At 36.7% G+C, this 23,055-nt stretch overlaps 1 protein-coding gene across 5 annotated transcripts in view; it reads right to left on the minus strand.

Moving 5' to 3' along the window:
- Nucleotides 1–23,055, minus strand: part of PHTF1 (putative homeodomain transcription factor 1) — a 43,711-nt gene that overhangs the window by 10,657 nt on the left and 9,999 nt on the right. For 4 of the 5 annotated variants that reach the window (XM_038561814.1, XM_038561810.1, XM_038561811.1 and 1 more), the window contains exons 4-11: nucleotides 13,846–13,915; nucleotides 13,016–13,174; nucleotides 7,387–7,543; nucleotides 5,824–5,958; nucleotides 3,212–3,371; nucleotides 2,162–2,335; nucleotides 1,967–2,056; nucleotides 736–957 (exon numbers count right to left, since the gene is read on the minus strand). In XM_038561814.1, coding sequence (XP_038417742.1) covers nucleotides 736–957; nucleotides 1,967–2,056; nucleotides 2,162–2,335; nucleotides 3,212–3,371; nucleotides 5,824–5,958; nucleotides 7,387–7,543; nucleotides 13,016–13,174; nucleotides 13,846–13,915 — 1,167 coding nt within the window. The remainder of the gene's footprint in view (nucleotides 1–735; nucleotides 958–1,966; nucleotides 2,057–2,161; nucleotides 2,336–3,211; nucleotides 3,372–5,823; nucleotides 5,959–7,386; nucleotides 7,544–13,015; nucleotides 13,175–13,845; nucleotides 13,916–23,055) is intronic. The other variant, XM_038561813.1, reaches the window with a different exon arrangement.

The raw sequence follows: 23,055 nt of genomic DNA on the forward strand, positions 1-23,055 counted from the left end.
AGCACCACTTCTAATCATTCAATCTATCCAGCAGTGGAGAAAGCTCTCTCATGAAGTAATAATCAGTCCAGCTCCAGAAGTATTTAAGTAGAGGCCACTGATGATCTGGTGGGGATACTAAAAATAATGCTAACATCTCCTGGGTGCTTACTCTTTGCTAGACATTGTGCTAAGCACTTTATATTATCTCATTAGATATATCACAATGGTCCTATGAAGTAGTAACTATTATTACCACATGAGAATTTCTACATCAGTTGAGGGTTCAAATACCTTCTAAGCAACCTCCAATTCCAGGCTGATTTTATGATATTAATGCAAAGCCTAAAATTAAAAGCATCACTTGGTTTATACATTATTAGAGAACCAAGCAATGCCATCTCTTAGTAATTCATGTATGACATGAAATATGTAATATAATACGAACATACGAGTTTGATGGACCATTCAAACAATCCTGCTCACATAAAATGAACATTAAGGATCATTCTAAGGAAAATGAGAAAAAAGTATTATGGACAAAAATTTAGGTTACGGCAACTCGAGAGTACTTCCCCGAGTTCTAATGCCAACATCTTCACTTTCAAATTATGCTGAATTTCCTCATCTCTAAATTAGAGATAATAATAGTATCTATCTTATACAATTATTATAAAGTCAAATGAGATAATATGGTACCCAGCACATGCAAATATATAGTACATATTGGCTATTATTACCATCACCTTTACAGACCTGCTGAAAAACATCTTCTTTGGGGTCACGTTTGGTCCCTGAGTGAAGGGTATTCACATGGGCCCCCTCACTGTCACTGGTGACAGATGACCGGCACTCTGGGCCATGCAGCAGGTCGTCCCATAGCATATCCTCAGTCTCCGAGTCATGGCGGGTGCTTTCGGAGTCTCTTCTTGACATGTTGAGGCTTCGAGAACCACCACTCATGCCAGACCTAGAGCCCTTTAAAGGAATACAGAAAACCAAAACTGTATCTTTATCTTCATTCATTTTTAAAAGCAATCATATATCTGAAATAAAATTAAGACAAATTATCTGTGGTGATGGCTGGCAAGCTTTCTTAAGTTGACCCCATGTAGTCATTTATTCACAAAGCTTCATGTTACAATTAAGACATTTTAATATGTAAATGTAAAACTGTGATGACTCTCTACCAAGCAGGACTTTAAAAGGACTTCCTCTAAGAAGTTATTGCCAAATCATGAGATTGTTCAACTCAAGTTCCCTGAGATGACAGTGACCTCTGCAAGCATATCCAGAGGAACTACCCTGGATATAGGTTATGACACACCCACAGTGTCCCCTACTCTAAATACCATGAGCGTGACTGGAGATCTAGTCATGTCCCAGGGCCTGGTCAAACCTGGAAAGGCTAGTCAGGCTGAGAAAAGGATGCCCGAAGCAGCTCTCCTGCAGTGCAAACATAAATATGCAAGTTTTTCCACAACCCCAACTGCCTTGTCAATCAAAACAAAAACCACACTACCACTAGCTACCCCGCTCACCTCTGAGTGATAATATTCCAAATGGACAACATGCCCGTTAGCTGCATGATGAGATCTGCTTCTCCCACCTCTCAGGGGTCTTTTCTCAAAACTTTGTCTTCATCAGCATCAGTGCCACTTACAAAGGAATGATGCTTAAGAATAAGCTCCATATTCCAAGTAAATATTAGGGAGCCTTCTTGTCCTCTGGGGATTGACGGAGCTCGTGTTGAGCATCATGTCATCTATGATGCCTTTAAGGTTAGAGTCAAAGTGAAATAGAGCTCCTTCTGGGGGTGAGTAGCCATATGAAAGTTGCCAGATGGGGAGACAGACAGCTGGTGGTGGGGGAAGCCAGGCAAATACAACCGCTACTTTAGGATAACCAATAAAAAAGGCAACGGATACCATTATTACTACAGTTAAGGCTATGCCTTGAACAGGGACCTGTCAGAAGGATACATTACCTGACTGAAGGCTGCTGATTCAAACTCTGACTCGGCCAGACTGTCCGAATCCCGTGTAATGTGACACCACTTGGTAGTGGTTTTCTTTACCTGTCAAAAATCAAGCCAACAAACAAAAAGAAAACACATCCCATGTCTTGTTACCATTTAATGATTTTGAAGTCAGTGCCGATACTTTCACAAACGGAAGATTACCTGAGTGTTTAGGTGCCTGGTAAGTATGGATTTTCTGTTCTTAACTTCACAGCCATTGTCACTTGAGGCTCCTTCCACACTCCTACGCAGCATCATCATCTGCGTCCGGGCTTCCCCATCCTCCTCACTCGACAGTTCGTCTGAAACCCCGTTACCCAAATGCCTAAAAGCCTCCTGCAAAGAGAACAGCAATTTCTTCACAGGGGACAGCCCAAAATACTCTAGGGAGCTGCACACATGAAAATAAGCACGTAGAAACAAAGAAACAATCAGAGGGAACCCAAACTGACCCAACCTATATATTACTTGGTCTCAATAAAGAAAAATAGTGAACTTCCTCGGAACTAAACAGCCTCACTGATGTGCTACATAGATTACGTAGAGGTTAGAAGCACAGGCTTGCATCTGAGTCACGGCCCTTCTACTTATTAGTGAAGTAACTGGAAGTGAGTAACTAAACTGAGGCCCCATTTCCGCATCTGAACAGTGATGATAATGAAAGCACCTATCTCACAGAGCTGTGAAAACAATCAGATGACTTACTACATGTAAAGCGCTTAGAATAGAGCCTGGTTGCAGTAATGGTTCAAGAACATTAGCTATTTTTGTAATTTCTCTAATTTGTAATTTGTTAATTTCTCTAACAAATGAGAAAATATTTCGACTATAAAGTGGAAGTTTTAGAGAGAGAACATCTCTGCTACACCTAGAAAACAGTTTCCTGAACCCCTACCATATTCTCACTGCATCGCTGGAATACAGCTCAGTAGCCTCTACACTGATCTGTTGATCCAGTCAACCTACCAGCCCACTGCTAAGGCTGGATCAGTAGCCAATGACATAACAGGTTCTGTTCCTAGAAAAGAATAAACTACAGTCTTCATGTGCTATTCTCTTTTGCGTGTCCCATGGCTTTACATTTCACTTACTTGTTACGACAAATTACATAAACCCATTAGTATCTATTTGATATTTCCAGTAGTCTAAGAATAGGAAAATTTTACATGGGAAAGAAAAGATTTTTATATATAGTACTCGTCTAAATCTTACCCTACGGCACTTTTCTCCATCTGAAAATTTTGCTTTCTCTCTTGTTTGCCACATTCTAATCTCTGGTTGACATTGTCTCTTCTTAATGATAGGATGCAGACAACTTGAGTCATTGTCAGTTTCAGTCCCTTTGTTACATATTAATTTTACTTTTTTAATCCTAATTTTAAAAAAAGGAAAAAAAAGATTACTAGCTTGTTTTCTTTTTTTTTATTTTTTATTTTTTATTTTTTTATTGGTGTTCAATTTACTAACATACAGAATAACACCCAGTGCCCGTCACCCATCTAGCTTGTTTTCTGTAAATACCATCTTTAATGAAATCATTTGCTTTTGAAGAATTCAAGTTGATCCTTGAACAACATGGGTTTGAACTGCAAGAACCACTTATTTGTGGATCTTTTAAAAAAATACAGTACAGTATTATACATGTATTTCCTCTTCCTTATGATTTTCTCAATAACATTTCTTTTTCCTCTAGCTCACTTTATATAAGAATACAGTAACATAGTACATATAACATACAAAATATATTTTTATCAACTATTCATGTTACTAGTAAGGTTTCCAGTCAACAAGCACCCTTAAGCCCTCTGTTCAAGGGTCAACTGTATATATTCTAGAAATTAAGAAAATTCAGAAATCATATTTTTCAGGCTTTAGCTTGCCTAAGGGTGTAGAAAGCCAGAATACAGATATCTCTAGTTTCCAAAGACTCGTCACAATTAATTTTGAGAGTAAGCCTCTTCTTTTCAGTTTTGCAAGCAAGTGGGTTCCAGTCTTCACTTTCCCTCTCAAACACAGTGCCAATGCCTACCTCACATCATCTGTTTATGCCATTCAGAGAATGTCTTCCCCATTCCTGTCTTTCAAAGACCAGCAATTCTTGGCTCCTTCATTATTCCTGTTGACTACTTCACCCCTGAATAATCACTCCATCTGCTGAACTGCATGGCCTTTAGTCAGCAGGTAACCACTTATGATATTTTTACACTGCTGTGATTGCATCATATTCTTATCTTCCTAATTAGATAGTAAAATCACTGAGAACAGGGATGCCCAGTAACCAGCACAACATTCAGCATAAAGAACCCAAACTAGGGATCCCTGGGTGGTGCAGCGGTTTGGCACCTGCCTTTGGCCCAGGGCGCAATCCTGAAGACCCAGGATCGAATCCCATGTCGGGCTCCCGGTGCATGGAGCCTGCTTCTCCCTCTGCCTGTGTCTCTGCCTCTCTCTCTCTCTCTCTGACTATCATAAATAAATTAAACAAACAAACAAAAAAAGAACCCAAACTAAAGAGCGTAAGTAGGGTGCTTAGATGGCTCAGTCGGATAAGCATCTGCCTTCAGCTCAGGTCATGATCTCAGGGTCCTGGGATTGAGCCCTGTGTCGGGCTCCCTGCTCAGGGCAGGATCTACTTCTCCCTTTCTCTCTGCCCCTCCACCTCCAAATTGTGTGCTTGCTCGCACATTGTCTCTAATAAATAAAATCTTTAAAGTCTCTAATAAATAAAATAGAGTGTAACCTATCTTTAGAAAAGTATGTGATTATACAGGCATTCTCCACTTTTCAAAAGTTTGCACTATATCTCTTTGCTTTTATGAAAGACTTATGTTAGGACTGGTTTTTGCTAGCCGAAAGAACTCTGAAGAGGATTTTTGCTTTTATGAAAAAAGGTGTAAGTGAAACTAGCAATCAGCTTGTTTTGCAGCAAGCCAATAAAGAAGCAGCATGCCCTCCAGTGGCAAGGGTGGCCCCTTAGCGCTCCTTCCCTGGGAGCTACCCTCTAGCATCTCAGCATTAAGCTGCCAGAGCTTTCAACTACATCTATGAGCATCCATGCTTTGTCTCAATCTCTTTTGTGCATCTGCCAGCAAGCTATGTTCTAAGGTATCAGACAATCCTAAGAGAGGTTATTTTCTTAGGTCTGAGAGGGCTCAAAAATTTTTCCATATAAATTAATGGTAATTGCTTCTTCACTTCATTCCATTTCGGCCCACAAAAGGTTTCATAGGAACACTCTACTTTTGGAAAGTGAGGGGAACATGTACTTCATCTTCAAAAAAGGAACTGCAAAAGCATTTTGTTTTTGAGTCAAAATCACCAACATATGACAAAATAAGTATTTCTTAGAGTCATACTAGTGTTGTCATGACACTGCAAAATCAAGAAGGAGATAGAATTTCTCTTGGATCCATTTCCTTTTCTGTACTACTTCCCATAAACACCAGCCTCCTGCATCCCATTTCTAAAGAGGTATCAGCTTCCACACTGAAAAACACCCAATCTTTTAAAAATTCTTTGTTCCCCTCAAGATGTTTGTCAATATGGCTTAAAATATTTACCAAGTATTTATATTTCTGTAATCATGTGGTCTAAAATACCATTAAAGATCAAACAGAATGAAACTTTTATGGTAGACTCCTGGACTTATGGATAACCTGACAGACAGTGGAGATATCTGAAGGAAGTAAATCCTTCTAGAATGCTTAAAACTCAGACCACAATTATAATATGCTTATATTGCGTTCTCCTAATTAGATTACATACTAGGTTAATACTGACATGAATATATAATCAAGTAAACGTTCCAATGTGAGACTTCCCACCTGTTGCCAAAGAGAGTACCCCAAAAACCACCAATAAAGGGAATAGATTCCAAAGTTTCTACTCCTCTGACTTTATCAGAGGAGGTATTTCCATTTTCTCGGCTCCCATCACCATTGACAGTTTTCCGTAATTTTCTACGAAAAAAAAATTTCAACAGTTTCAGGTTCAAGAACTTTCATATTTATGCCCCAAATATCACTACAGAAAATGATCCCATGGGCAGCCCCGGTGGCGCAGCGGTTTAGCACCACCTGCAGCCTGGGGTGTGATCCTGGAGACCCAGGATCGAGTCCCACATCCGGCTTCCTGCATGGAGCCTGCTTCTCCCTCTGCCTGTGTCTCTGCCTCTCTCTTCGCTCTTTCTGAATGAATAAATAAATAAATTAAAAAAAAAAAAAAAAGAAAGAAAATGATCCCAGTGGGCTACAATGTGAAATGAAGTATAGTGAACTTCATATAATGAGAATAAATCATGCAAGAATGTTTCTGACTGAAGGTTAAAACTGGGTTCCAAACCAAACTCCTATGCTATCATTGTGTTCAATATTTCAAGAAATGGAACTGATATTCCAAAATATTACTAGAAAAAAATTTTCACACATATGACCAAAAGTCTTTTCAGGAACACTCAAATGCCACCAGCAGAAGGAACAATTCCTTTAAATATGGATGTCAGAAATCTGTATGCATTGGGCACACTTCAGCAGAGAACACAAAATACACCAAATGATCACTTTGCATTGATACTTTAAGCAGTTAAAAGATCTCTTATAAATCACCGAGATACACCACATGTGATTTCCTTAGAAATCATTCAATTGAACAGAATTTTCAAGGAACGCTTTAAAAACATTTTTTTGAAAATAACATTCAAAAATAAGAATAAATGTGTTGAAATTCATTGTACCAAATGAAAAAAATCTTCTTGAGTAACTGTTTAGGGGGAAAAATCTATATATATTCTGAGAGATGATAATATAACTTTTGGAAGGTAATAGACCTACATTTAACTAAAAAAAAACCTTTGACAGTTCCAAAACCACACACATAACTAACGAAAACATGAAGTGAAGTCATTGTGTAGAAAAGTCAAATTCATCTCTGTTAAAAGCTTAGAACACTTTGAAATCATTCTTATTATTTACCATTAAAAAAAGGTAAATATATAAAAAAAAGGTAAATATCTTACTAGCACTAATACAATGTACTAACATCCTTGTTTATACAGTGAATTTTCACCAAATTTTGATTGAGACTGTAGTTTGAAGAAGGTTTTCAAAGTCACTATTTAAGGTAAATTTTAACAAAGGACAATACAGCATCACAGATTTTTTTTTTCCAGATTTTTCTTTTTAAACAACCATTCTTAATGACAAAATCCCACCTGGGATTGAGAGGTCATGATGGTTTCTTAGCATCAGAAAGAAAAGTGAAAGCTAAACGATAATTGAAAAGACACACAAAACAGGAAGATTTTTCATTGTTTTCATTAAGGATTTTGTAAATCTGTACCATGCCCCTCCCAGAAAATACCCAACTAGAAGTGTAATTTCTCATCTTACCTTCTTCTCCGATTTCCATTGTTTCCCGATGGTCTTGTTATCTGAGTCGACACAATTTGACAGTGGACAGTCCCCATGAGTAACATAAGGCACAGGGGTCCAAGGACTTCACTTACATTCACAATAGGCATCAGAATATATAACACGAGTGCTATAACTGAAAGGAAGAGGTTTCAAAATGTAAAACAGCAAGGCCCATCTTTATATCCTGGCAACTGCATACACTATTGCTACAAAAATCTATCGATGTAAAAAGTACAAGGGAAAAGGCACATCATTTTCTATAGTACAAGCCTCTTGCTGCACATCAGTTGAGTGAAAACTGAAGCCTTAGGCCACAGAGAAAGAGAAGGATGATGCATTTGAAGGATTTGCTTTCCTGGTATTATAATAATCTAGATATTTCAAAAGGCCCTCCACCACAAAACAGCTGGTGATACATATGCTGTATGATACATATACTATAAAGTGCTGTTCTGCTCAGAGGACAGTATTTTCCACGGCCCACACTTATACGGGTGGCAATCAGCAAAGCTGGGATTTGAACCCCAGCACCTGGGCTCCAGAGTCCCTACTCTTAACTACTCTGCTTTACTGCCTCTTCATATATGTATATGAACTGTCCAAAAAAGTAAGTGGTGAAAGAAATAGAAAAACATTAAAGATTGCATCCAAAAGTTCCAGATACAACTTAGCAGATCACTTCTTTCAGACTTTAACATAAAGATAATTCTCGTGCTATACAAACTATTCCTACATGGAGAAAAAAGCTAGCAAATTCATTTCGTGCCTTACTACCCTATCACCTAAATATAACATGATAGCACCAAAACCATACACAGACCTTGCTGGCTTGTGAATGTGGTTATAATTTACTACTGAAAAGCAAGCAACATGAATGGATTTTCCTCTACTTGGCTCACTGCTATAAGTAGCACATAATGGGCATAAGTAGCACATAATGGGCATTTATATTTGTTGAATGAGTAATTGAAATACTATCAAAGTAAATTTGAATAATTCGCCAACACCATGCAGGGTTTATGCTTGAAGGAAAAATCTATCTCTGCAGCTAGATAGAATAGTACATGTACAGACATGGTAGGTACTTACATATTTGTTGACTGAAATGATTTAATCTAATAATTTAATAACATGTAATTTAAATCACACATAATACAAATCGTCTCAATTGACAATTGTGTTAAAGGCCTTTGTCTCTGATCCCTGGGAGGTAACCTCTAAATCCTTGGACTTTCTCAAGTGGATGGAAGTATCTTTGTTATTCACAGTGGGCCCCTTGGACCAAACCTGATAGTTTATGCCAATGAAGTAACTATGGATAGGGGTAGTCATACCAGAAAAACCAACCATGTGACTAGAGGGTTGAGTCTTTGAGCCACATTGCATCAGCCTGACCTCTGGGTGGGGAGGAGAGCTGAAGACTAAGTTGGCTACTTAGCCAATGACTCAACTGGTTATGCCTATATAATAAACTCTCAGTAAAAATTCTGGATTACAAAGCTTGGGTGAGCATTCCTGATGGGCAATAGCCTGTTAGTATTACTGCTACCCATCATGGTGGAAAGGGTACCATATCCCTGAGGATGATGCAAACTTCCTGTTTGGAATCCTTCCAAACTATGCATCTCTTCTAATTCATATAATAAAACTTTTAGTATAATAAAACTGTAAGTAGAGCACTTTCCTGAGTTCTGGGAGTCATTCTATGAATTATCAAAGGGATCAGTACAGGACCCTCAAAACTGTAGCCAGTGGGTCAGAAGTAAGGGTAGCCCTGGGGACTTCCAAAGTGAGGCTGGTATCTGAAGTGAGGGGAGTCTTACAAAGGACTGTACCTTTAACTTGTGAGTTTGGCCAACTCCTATATAGTGAAAAAGCATTCCATAAAAGTCAACATTTGTTCCTGATTTGTGATTAATCTTAAATGTCAATCTCTTCTAAAATACTAGGAATATAAAAATATGTCCCTAATATACTAAAGAGTAAGTCAACACACATCACACTAATGAAGACACTCTTAATCAGAAACAAAAGGATGACCATTTTTACTGTTATTATTTAATGCTGCTCTGAAAATGTTGACTAATTCAATTATAGTAAGTGAAATTTATGAAAAAGGAGGAGACCAGACTTTCATTATTTGCTTACAAAGTGATTGTATAATTAGAAATGTGAGGCAAGCACTGAAAAACTATTGAAATTAATAAGGGTTTAATAAAGTGATTGATTATAACAATTTTAAACATAGACTAATAGCTTTCAAATGTAACAGCACTAACCAGTTGAAATTTATAATACAAAAAGTGTCATATCTGCAGCAGCAACAAAAATAAAAATATAAATATTTTACTTTAATATGGAAGCACTGAAGTGTCCATTTGATGGATGAATGTATAAAAAATATGGGATACACATATAATGGAGTCTTATTTACTCTTAAAATGGAAGGAAATGCACATGCTATATATATATGGATGAACCTTGATAACATTAGGCTAAAGGAAATAAGCCAGGCTCAAAAGGACAAATACTGCATGGTTCCACTCACATGAGGTATCTAGAGCAGTCAAATTCACAGAGAAAGAAAACAGAATGGTTGCTAGTGTCCTGTGCTTGGGGGAGAATTGGGGAATTATTGTTTTATAGGTATGGGGTTTCAGTTTGGAAAGATGAAAAAAGTTCTGGAGATGGATGGTAGTGATGGTTGCATAGCAATGTAAATGGACTTAATGCCACTGACTGTATACTTAAAAATGATGAAGATGGTACATTATATGTTATGTACTTTTTATCACAATAACAATTTTTGAGTTTAAGAAGATCTAAGTAGACCTCATAAGAAATAAAAATCCTACAAAGCTTTACTGATATAACAGAAGACTTGATTAAAAGGTGAGATAAAGGGATCCCTGGGTGGCGCAGCGGTTTGGCGCCTGCCTTTGGCCCAGGGCGCGATCCTGGAGACCCGGGATCGAGTCCCACGTCGGGCTCCCTGCATGGAGCCTGCTTCTCCCTCTGCCTGTGTCTCTGCCTCTCTCTCTCTCTCTCTCTCTCTCTGTGACTATCATGAATAAATAAATAAAATCTTAAAAAAAAAAAATAAAAGGTGAGATAAATCATTTTCTCCCCATCCCCCTCCACAAATAGATCGATGTCTTCATGGGAAGGGCAAGATTCTAATTCCAAAGTATTTTTTTTGTTTTGATTAGGATAAAATAATTCTATGTTATTTTGAAAAAATAAGTAAAAAACACGTAAGAAAATATTGAAAAAGCAGAATACTAGAGGAATACTTTATATATTAAACAAGTATAGCAATTAAAGAAATGTGGTACATATATGAGAATAACCAAACTGATGGTATATATGTGTTTAGAAATAGGCCATGATGTATATGAAAATTTAATATATATAACTTAATGTATCCCAACAAGGAAGAAAGAAATTCTTTAATAACAAACATATGGAAAAATATTTAACTTCACCTTTACAAGCTACCCAAAAATGCAGACTAAATAAGCAAAACAATTTTTTGTATATCCAATTAGATAACAATCTTTAAAATTATAATAATGCTGGTCAGACTGTGGTAAAACAGGCACTCTCAACCACTACTTTCCAAAAGAAGTATGCCACTAGCAATTTCATTTTATGTACTAAGATCCTTATAATGTTTATATTCTTTTATCTCTTAATTCTATTTCGGAGAATAAATTCTAAGGAAATAACATAAAATATGGAAAATTTTGTTCACAATGTCATTATTAATAGGGGAAAAATACCCAGGAACAATCTAAATGCTCACAAAATGGGAACAGTTATGTAAATTATAGTACTTTTATACAGTGGAATATTAAGTAGCTGTAAAAATGATTTGTGGTGAATCCATATGAGAGACTCATACAGACATGAAAATGATCATTTTAAATGATGGTGTATCCATGTGATGGAATATTATGCAGCCAGTAAAATGACAGCTAGTTAATTACAATTAAATAAAACTAAAAATTCAGTTCCTTATTCACACTAACCACATTACAAGTACTCAACAGCCACCTATGACTGGGTAGTACAGACACAGAATGTTTCTATCATCACAGAAAATCTGTTGGGACAGCACTGTCACAACTTTAGAAAATTAAAGAGATTTGTAAATTCATACACTTATCTTTCCCTCTAAAACTTAACCCCCCAAAACCAATGCAGATAAAAGAAAACAAAAATCGCCCCAAATCCTTCCACCCCAACTCAACCTTAACCTAACTCTGTTTTTTTTTTATTTTTTTATTTTTATTTATTCATGATAGGCACACAGTGAGAGAGAGAGAGGCAGAGACACAGGCAGAGGGAGAAGCAGGCTCCATGCACCAGGAGCCTGACGTGGGACTCGATCCCGGATCTCCAGGACCGCGCCCTGGGCCAAAGGCAGGCGCCAAACCGCTGCGCCACCCAGGGATCCCACCTAACTCTGTTCTAATTCATGTCTTTTTGCTCACATATTACCATAGTGTATACGTGGTCCCATTTCAAAAAGTATTCCCGGGAGGCAGTAGCCACAAAGTGGTAAAGAGAATGTGCTGGGTTCCCTGCACATAGTGAGAAGTGAAAAGCCAACATCACGTAATTGTGTAATACAGAGATTATAATAGATTCCTGGGGAATGGCAGGACTATTTAGAAAGTATAGATAGGGATGGCCTCCTGGGCAAATTCCATCTGTGCTCAGATCCTAAAGATTAAAAAGAAGATAGTCATGTGAAAAGCCTGAAGATTGTTTCAAACAGAAGGAAGAACTCTATGCAAAGCACAGATAAAGGGCCATTATGCCTACAGCAGGCAAGGAGGAGAGCCATAAAATGGACTTTGGGCAGGTCAGCAGGGAAGAGATTATGTAGGGTGCTGAAGGCTGTGGTGAGGAGTCTGTATTTTAATCCAAGGCAATAAGAAGTCTCTCAAGGGTTTTAAGCAGGAAAATGGCATGATATAGGTTCCACTGTAAAATATTTCTGTGAAAAGAATGGTTGGGAGAAAGGAGGCTCAAAGTAGATTATTCCAGTGGTCTAGGCAAAGTGATGTTGATGTTGTGGACCATGATGGGGGAAAAAAAAAAATCCAGAGTTCCATGTTAGATATGATAGGTTCAAGATACCTATTAAATTTTTATAGAGAAATGCCAAAAGCAGGCAATTAGATTTATGAGTCTGAAGTTCAGAAGAGAGGTCTGGCCTGAAGATAGAAATTTGAGAATCACCAGTTTATCAGCTATATTTAAAAATGGGGTTTGATGATAGTATGGAGAGAAGAGAACCCAGGATCTAACCTTGAGGTAATCCAATATTCAAAGGTCACACAGAAGAAAAGATTAAAAAGGCCTGGTCAATGAAACAGGTGGAAAGAAATTCAAGAGAGATGAGTTAGACAATTATGTTTGCTCTCTGTGAGCAAATAAATCTAAGATGATCTCCAAATGGTGTACATCCCTTCATTTCTTTGCACTTTAAACTCTCAAATGAAAGGGTAAACATAAGAACAGTAAGGTCTGCATTATCTAATAGCAAAAATAGCAAAAAGAAACTGTCAATAATTTATTCCACCCTTATAATTACCTTGCATGAGGTAAAGCAGTAGCAGCCAAACAAAGATTCTTAAGGAGGTAACCTGAATCCACCAGTTGCTGAACAATGGAAAAAATACAACTCGAACGAGCCCCTTCCGAGTCAGAGATGTCCATGGAATTTCAGGTTTGGCTTTGGCAAATGTTGAGCCTTTAAATATACAATAAAACAGAACATCAAACATTTACATCTACTGTACTAATGCCCACTTGTAACGCTGTCTTAAAAACAGCTGAGAGCAAAAATCACCACATAACCTATTCAGTTAAAAAGAACCCTCTTAGATGTTCATTGAATCTGATAACTTCTTGCCTCAATCACTGGGACAGGAGCTCAACATAAGTCAGGCTGACTCGAAAGCTATGATATATGTTTTTCTCAATTACACAATAGCAGTTTCCAAGTTCATCCCTCATTCACTCTAATAGAAACCATGCCGGGGATCCCTGGGTGGCGCAGCGGTTTAGCGCCTGCCTTTGGCCCAGGGCGCAATCCTGGAGTCCTGGGATCAAGTCCCACATTGGGCTCCCGGTGCATGGAGCCTGCTTCTCCCTCTGCCTGTGTCTCTGCCTGTCTCTCTCTCTCTCTCTCTGTGACCATCATAAAAAAAAAAAAAAAAAAAAAGAAACCATGCCATTTATACAGCCACCCAGCACCCCCCAAAAAAGGGAAAAAAATCCTAAGGCCTGAATGATGAGGGACAAATATTCCCTTTGGAAATTAGAGTATATTGTCATATAGGGAAGACATCTAAAAAGAATCTCTAGCACCACTATGAAATAATGCAATAAAAAACATAAGAAACTAACTTTAGAACTCACCTCTGATTAAGTCAACGTCAATCAAGTCTGGTTTTATGTGACCCATCTTTTTTGGTTTGTTTTTGAAGCCCTAGTATAAAACAAAACCAGAGGTAAGGTTAAAAAGCCTTTTTAAATAAAAAAGGTAAATTTAAACATTTCTTTTTCTCTATATCTGACTCCCTTTTACTGGGGACACTTTAATCCTAATGTTCCTTAAAAGAATTTATCATTAAAGTTCTGGTTTTTAGTTTATCAAGTAATGCAAGAACATACTTTTATCACTTTTTAAAATGATCCAATAATGCCAAAAGATCAGGAAGTATAAAATAATAATCTCCTATTCCCCTTTCCTCTCCTCCTGGTTTCATTCATTAAAAACAAATAACTATAATTTTTTTTAAACCTGTTTCTCGTGGTATTTACTTCCATACTGTTTATTTATTTATTTTTTTTTAAGTCAGCTCCACATGCAGCATGGAGCCCAACATGGGCTTGAACTCCCAACCTTGAGACCAAGACCTAAGCTGAGATCAAGAGTCAGACACTTAACTGACTGAGCCACCTGGGCACCCCTACTTCTATACTTCTAAATAAGATGCTACGTTTTTACTGCCATTTTTTAATTCATTGATTTTAGAATAATCTATTGACTCCTAATACATAAGCATATGAGAATTTAGGTCTCTTATACAAGCCCACATCATAACTTCCACCCCCAAAACATATATCCCTACAACAGTTATTAACTTTTGATAAATCAGTAATCAGTGGTACGGTGTGATCACTAGGAAATATTATTCCCTGTAAGCCATATTTTATATTCTCTTAATTTATTCTACAGAGTCAGTTAAAATATTTATCATTTTTCAAATACTCAAATGCCAGAAAATGGAGTCCTTTTTTTCAAAAAAAAAAAAAAAAAAAAAAAAATTCCTAGAAATGCCCTTCCCAGAAACTTCTATCTTCCTGCAGCAATCAGACTGGCTATCAGACTGGCTGCCCCCTGAGTACAGCTAGCTGTAGGGTAGGACTTCTCACTATCACCCTGACCACTCCCTTCACCTCTGCGGTGAATCTCTAGCTTCTATATCCCATGACTTCCTGGAGCACATCCTTCAGAAGCTTCCTGAGAAAGGGGTCACAGAAAGTAACCTTTTTAAGCCTTGCATATCTGAAAATGAATTCATTTTACCCTTATGCCTAGTTAAAGGTTACACTAAGGTGTAGAATTCTAAGTTGTTAATAATTTTCTGTCAGGAATTAAGACATTGTTCTACTATTTTCTAGCTTCCAGTGTTGCCATTGCAAACTCCAGTGCCTTTCTGATTCCTTTTCGTTTGAGTGTGAATTGTTCCTTTCCTCTGAATCTTCACTTTATTCATGCTGTCCAGAAAGTTCATAATGATATGCCTTGATATGAGTTTTTACATCCATTGTGCTGAGAATCCCTTCTACATGGAAATCCGTGTTTTTTGGCTTTAGGGAAGTTTTCTTATAATAATTATATTTCTTCCCTTCTTAACTTTCTCACCTATTTTCTACCTCTTTTGTCTTTTTGTTCTGCTTTCTGGAAATTTCCTCAAACTCTTCTATTAAATTTTTCATTTTGATTCTTTGGGTTCATTTCCTTCTATTTTCTTTTTATGTTGGAGGGTTTATTCAAATACCTAGTCATCACTGGCTGTTTTTTTTTTTTTATATATTAGAATGAAGTGCTGAAAATCTGATGGGCTCAGTATTCTACTTCAAAGTATATATCCAAGACAAATGTGTATTTCACTAAATAATGTGTACAACATGTTCATGGAGGAATTATCTATAAGGGCTCCAAACTGGAAACTACCCAGCAACATCAAATGGATGTTGCCCATCAACAGAATGCATAAATAACTATGGTGTTGTACTGAATAAACTATAATTACACAACATGAATGAATCTCACAAACATAATACAGAACAAAAGAAATTAGACTCAAAGGTGTATATAAGGTATAATTTCATTTATATAAAGTTCAAAAAGGCAAAATTAATCTACAGCACTAGTGCTTGCGATACTGGTTTATCTCTGTTGGTAGCACTGACAGGAAGAGTATATGAGGAAAGCTTCTATGGTACTGCTAATTATCCATCTCTTAATCTTAGTGCTGGTTACACGGTTATGTTCAGTTTGAGAAAATTCCTCAAACTTTGCACTTAAAGCTTTGTTCTGTGTAAGTATATCCATATTTACTGAACACGTTTTACTTCAATAGAAAGTTTTTAAAATTTATTGGAAGCTCTGTGTATATGAGCACAGCTTACAGACTTGGGATTTCACTGCAGAGTAATCAACCAGCTTGAGGGGATTACTAAATGTCAGTATCTGGAGGGATTTTTTTCTGGGTCATTCCAGGCTCTTCGAAGAATTTTCCAGTGTTTTCCTTGGTTGCGGGTTAGGAAGGGTAAAGATTTCTGTGGTGGAAGGTTTAAGATTAAATCAAGGGGCTCACAATTCTGCTTTTAGCATGATTCTTGCCTGTCCTTCACTGTCCACAGACCCTTCTCCAACGAATTTTCTCAGAAGAAATATCACCAGTCTCCTTCCGAAGGGCACTGTTGCAGGTCTTTAAGGGTCCAACCTCTCTGTATAACAAAGTTCATCAAATCTCCTATTTAACTGCCTCACATGGAACTTAGAGCATTCAAGTCCTCTGCCTCTCTGAGGAGTTGTGAAGGGCAAACAACATTTCTCCTGGCTCCCCTAACACTCTCATCCATTTATTCATTGTCTTTTTTTAAAAAAGATTTTATTTATTTATTTATTTATTTATTTATTTATTTATTCATTATTCATTCATTCATTCATTCATTCATTCATTCATGAGAGACACACAGAGAGAGGCAGAGACACAGGCAGAGGGAAAAGCAGGCTCCCTGTGGGGAACCCAATGTGGAACTCCATCCCAGGACCCCGGGATCACAACCTGAGCCAAAGGCAGACTCTCAACCACTGAGCCACCCAAGAGCCCCCATTTTTCATCTTTTAAACATGTGTTGATTCCTAATCTACTGAGATCTTCTTCCTCAATCTTTTTCCTTGACTTTGTGGACATACCCATTTTATACAACCTCTTTATGAATTCCTTTCATGTAATTTAGTGGTAACTCAGAAAGAAGAGATTATTATAAATGTGTGCAGCCAATCTATCACATTTAACCAAAAATCTAGTCATAATTTTTTTTTTTTCATGACATGAAGAATCCTTTCAGGGCCTTTATCTTCTAGCACTTCAACTTAAAGGAGCTTAATTTGTGATGTTATTAGGTATTCATTTTTCTTTTTTTTTTTCATTTTTCTTAAAAGATAAAAATGCATGAGCTTTCACAGAGTACGTTTTACATCTCCAAGTTTCTTAAATTAATCATTGTTGCTCCCAAAGGGTGGCACTTACTCAATTTTATTAACATCTAGATAATGGTTTTCACAGGGAAAAGCCAGGGTTTAAAAATCGTAACTTTGCTGGGTATTATGAATCAAAAGTAAGTTTGTGAATTATCTTTTGTGTTTCAAACTCCTGGTTTGCCTAACAGTTTTGTTTCACTACTATCAGTAAATAAAACTTTTTAAAAATGAATTTTAATTTCATACTCAATCAACATGTGTAAATGCTAATTAAGCTTTTAAAATTAGGTATTTAAGCATTAAAGTAAAAATTAAAGGTTACAGCCATTTGCTATTTCCCTATTTCAGACATTGAGCCAGTATTGATCATTAGCTCTGTTTAACTAAATAGATGTAGCCAAATAATTTCTCTCAAGTGGATCCTATGTTTCTATCTAATTCAACTACAAACTAAAGATTTTACAGAAAAATGTTCTAAAACCCTAAATGTGATAAAAGTAAACCTAAAGAGGAATCAAAATTTGAAAATTAGACATTTCAAGGAAAAAAAATAATCCTTTGAAAACTTACACACTAACTTTTGAAATATGCATTATATCCATGAGAGTAACAATTATCTTGGCTACATACAAAATCAGAAATTAAAACTTTAAAAATAAAAATATCGCTGTATTATATATATATATTTTTTGCTGTATTATATTCTAACAGACAAAGACCTTGTGGGCTTTTATTTCCTTCAAATGAATACCCAGAAAAGGGATGGCTGGATCAAATGGTAGTTCTATTTTTCATTTTTTTAAAGCCTTCATACTGTTTTCCATAATGGTTTACCAATTTACATTCCCACCAGTGGTATGTAAAGGCTCTCTTTTCTTTACATTCTCACCAACACTTACTATCTTTTGTCTTTCTTTAAAGAGTCATCCTGACAGGTCTGAGGTGATATCTCACTGTAGTTTGGGTTCATACTTCCCTGATTATTAGTGATGTTTTTTTTTTTTTTTTTTTTTTTTTAATTTTTATTTATTTATGATAGTCACACAGAGAGAGAGAGAGAGAGGCAGAGACATAGGCAGAGGGAGAAGCAGGCTCCATGCACCGGGAGCCCGATGTGGGATTCGATCCCGGGTCTCCAGGATCACGCCCTGGGCCAAAGGCAGGCGCTAAACCGCTGCGCCACCCAGGGATCCCGATTATTAGTGATGTTAAGCACCTTTTCATATACCTATTGGGTATATCTTCTTTGGAAAAGAAAAGTATAGCTCAAGTCCAATGTTTCCTTGTGGATTTTCTGTCTGGATGATCTATCCATTGTTGAAAGTGGAGTTACTAAAGCCCCCAATGACTATTGACTATTGTATCACTGTCTATTTTTCCCTTTAGGTCTGTTTATATTTGCTTTATATATATATTTGGGTGCTCCTACATTGGGTTTTTAAATATATATATTTTAAAGATTTTATTCATTTATTCATGAGAGACACAGAGAGAGAGGCAGAGACACAGGCAGAGGGAGAAGCAGGCTCCATGCAGGGAGCTTAACATGGGACTCAATCCTGGGTCTCCAGGATCACACCCCAGGCTGAACGCGGCACTAAACTGCTGAGCCACCCAGGCTGCCCAGGTGCATAAATATTTACAGATGGTATATTCTCCTTTGTTTTCTTTCTTGTTCTGATAGTTTGTTTTTAGTATACAGAAATGCAACATATTTTTATATACTGATTTTGTATCCTGTGACTTTACTGAATTCATTCATTATCATTGTTTTTGGTGGAGTCTTCACAGTTTTCTAAATATTATACCGTGTCACCAGCAAAAGGTAACAGTTTTACTTCTTCCTTTCTGATTTGGATACCTTTTATTTCTTCTTCTTGCCTAATTGTTCTGGCTGGGACTTCCAATATAAGTTGAATGAAAGTGGAAAAATGGGCAGCCTATCTTGTTCCTGATCTTAGTGGAAAAGCTTTCAGCTCTTCATTTCTGAGTATAATGTTAGCTGTGGACTATGAGATCTCTCTCTCTCTTTTTTTTTTTTTTGACAACATAGATGGAACTTGAGGGCATTATGCTAAGTGAAATAAGTCATACAGAAAAAAGACAAATAACATATGATTATACGTGAATTCTTAAAACGAAACAAAACAAAACAAAACCCCAAAACCCCAAAATTAACAAACCACGCTTTTAGGTACACAACAGATTGGTAGTTGCAAGAACTGAGGGTGTGGGTGGGAGAAATAAGTGAACTAATGGGTTTTTCCTCTTAGTTTAAATAAACTGAATAAAAATTACAAGTAATAATAATAAGGTAATACTGGCCTCAAAAGACATTAAATACGATGGACTTAACAGATATACATAGAACATTCCATCCACAAGCAGCAGAATACATATTTTTTCTCAAGTGCACATAATAAATTCTCCAGGGATAGATCATATTAGGCCACAAAAGAAGTCTTAATAAGTTTAAGAAGAATGAAATTATATCAAGCATTTCTTTCTGAACACAATGGTATGAAACCAGAAATCAATTACCAAAAAAGAAGGAAAATTCAAATATGTGGAGATTAAGCAACATGCTACTAAATAACCAATGAGTCAAAGAAGAAGTCAAAAGAGAAGTTTTAAAATTTGAAAACAAATAAAAATGAAAATACAATGTACTAAAACAGTTCTAAGAGGGAAGTTCCTAGTGATAAATGTCTACATTAAGAAAGAACCCTAACAAATAAACAATATCTTAACTTTATATCTCAAGAAACTAGAAAAGAGGAACAAAGCCCAAAGTTACTAAAAGGAAATAACAAAGATCAGAGTGGGAAAAAACGAAATAGAAACTAAAAAGACGGGATCCCTGGGTGGCGCAGTGGTTTGGCGCCTGCCTTTGGCCCAGGGCGCGATCCTGGAGACCTGGGATTGAATCCCACGTCAGGCTGCCGGTGCATGGAGCCTGCTTCTCCCTCTGCCTATGTCTCTGCCTCTCTCTCTCTCTCTCTGTGACTATCATAAATAAATAAAAATTAAAAAAAAAATTAAAAAAAAAAAAAGAAACTAAAAAGACAATAAAGTAAATCAACAAACTAAGAACTGGTTTCTTTAACAGATAAGCAAAATAGACCAACCTTTAGCTAGACTTACCAAAGGGGGAAGAAAAAGAGGACTCAAACAGAATCAGAAATGAAAGAGATATTACAACTGATAACATAAAAACAAAGAAAGGATTAAAAAAAACTAATATGTACAATTATATGGGAACCAATTGGACAACCTAAAAGAAATGGATAAACTCCTAGAAACACAAGACCTCCCAAAAAACTAAATCAGGAAGAAAATTTGGACAGACTGATTAACAGCAAGGAGATTAGAAAAAGTTTTGATGATTTATCATCCCAAAAGCATTTGATGAAATTCAACATCCATTTATGATAAAAACTCTCAACAAAGTGGTATAGAGGGAATGTACATCAACATAATTAAGGCCATAAATGACAAGGTTCATTTTTTTCATTCACTTAATTTTCTACATATATATCACTAGTTCAAGTTGAAACTCCCTATAAGTGTTACAAATCTGCTTCCTATATACTCAAACACAACAAATACCAGTTTCTTTTTTTCCCTTTGAAGATATCTCTAACAGTTTTGTCTTCCTGCTTCTTTCTGATCTCAGTATTTTCCAGGCCTGATATAAACTGTCATCCTGGGACATCTCTTAGTTATCCTGGAATTCCCTTTACCTCTCTTTGTGCTGGCTATCCTGATTCCTAATACTATGAATTCCTCTTTTTTGGTTTACTCATTCATTATAATACAGTATATATACCTTCCTGTACTTTCTGAGAGGGTACACAGGTGAGACATTTTTTTTTGAAACATTGAAGATCTGAAAATATATTCATGAAGCACCTTATATTCAGTTAATAAACTTGAAAAAAAACCCCAACAGTCTGCGGGTTCAGAGAGCATCCATGGTTGTTGAACACATCCATATCAGAAGTGTGACACACCCCAACTCCACAGGGACATAAGCTCCTATGATCTGGATTCTCCCATACCTTGCCCTTTGCAACTCATCTAGCTGTTCATCTATATCCATCATCATATCCTTTAATAAACTGAAAAATGTAACTGTTTCTCTGAGTTCTGTAAGCCACTCTAGCAAATTAATCAAACCTGAGGAAGAGGTCATGGGAACTTGATTTGTAGCCACATTGGACAGAAGTTGTGGGTAATCTGGGGACCTACTAGGTATCCAAAGTGGGGTGGCAGCAGTCTTGTGGGACTGAGCCTTTAACTTGTGGGATCTGACACTATATTCAGGGAGACAGTGTCAGAGTTGAGTGAATTATAGGACCCCCCAGATGGTTTCAGGGAGAACTGCATGGTGTTGGGGGAAACTTCCACATGTTTGGTGACAGAGGCAAAGTGTCTGGCGTGAATAGTAAAAGACTCATGGGAGAAACACACAAGGTAGACTGAACTAAGTTTTTTTTTTAATCAAGTTATGAAATATGATAATGCTCCTTAGTATAGTTGCTAATCACTCAAAAGATCCTTTCATTGATATAATAAAACCCACAGCTAACATCATACTCAATAGTAACAAACTGAAAGCTTTCCCTCTGAGATCAGGAATAAGATACGGATGTCCCCTCTCACCATTTTTTATTCAACAAAGTGCTGGAACTCCTAGCTGCAGCAATCAAACAAGAAAAAGAAATAAAAGGCACCCAAATTAGTAAGGAAGAAGTAAAACTGTCCTTATTTGTAGATGATATGATACTATATACAGAAAATCCTAAAGACACTCCCAAAAAACTATTAGAAAAAATGAATTCATTAAAGTTGTAGGACACAAAATTAACAGAAATTTGTTGAATTCCTCTACACCAATAACTACTAGCAAAAAGAGAAATTTAGGGATCCCTGGGTGGCGCAGCGGTTTGGCGCCTGTCTTTGGCCCAGGGCGCAATCCTGGGGACCCGGGATCGAATCCCACGTCGGGTTCCCGGTGCATGGAGCCTGCTTCTCCCTCTGCCTGTGTCTCTGCCTCTCTCTCTCTCTCTCTGTGTGTGACTATCATAAATAAATAAAAATTAAAAAAAAAAAGAGAAATTTAAAACAATCTCACTGATGATTGCATCAAAAAGAATAAATCACATGGGAATAAATTTAACCAAGGAAGTGAATGACCTGTATTCAAAAACTTTAAGACATTGATTAAAGAAATTGAGGATGACACAAATAAATGAAAAGATATACCATGGCTTATGGATTGGAAAAGTTAAAACTGTTAAAATATCCATACTGTCCAAAGCAATCTGCAGATTCAGTGCAATCCCTATCAAAATACCAATAGCATTTTCCACAGAACTAGAAAAAAATAATCCTAAAATTTGTATGGAGCCACAAAAGACCTCAAATAGACGAAGCAATTTTGAGAAAGAAAAAACTAAGCTAGAGGTATCAGAATAGCAGATTTCAAACCATACGCCAAAGCTATAGTCATCAAAACAGTATAATACTGGCACATAAATAGAAACATAGATCAGTGAAACAGAATAGAGGACCCATACTTGTATGGTCAATTAATCTACAGGAAAGAAGACAAGAATACACATGAGGAAATGTCAGTCTCTTCAATAAATAGTGTAGGAAAACTGGATGGCTACATGCAAAAGAATGAAACTAGACCATTTTCTTACATCACGTGCAAAAATAAACTCAAAATGGATTAAAAACCTAAATGTAAGACCTGAAAGCATAAAACTCCTAAAAGAATACATAAGCAGTAAACTTAAGACACTGGTCTTAGCAACATATCTATGGATATGTCTCCT

Source organism: Canis lupus, chromosome 17 (assembly GCF_011100685.1).
Source record: "Canis lupus familiaris isolate Mischka breed German Shepherd chromosome 17, alternate assembly UU_Cfam_GSD_1.0, whole genome shotgun sequence".
NCBI classification, from domain to species: Eukaryota; Metazoa; Chordata; class Mammalia; order Carnivora; family Canidae; genus Canis; species Canis lupus.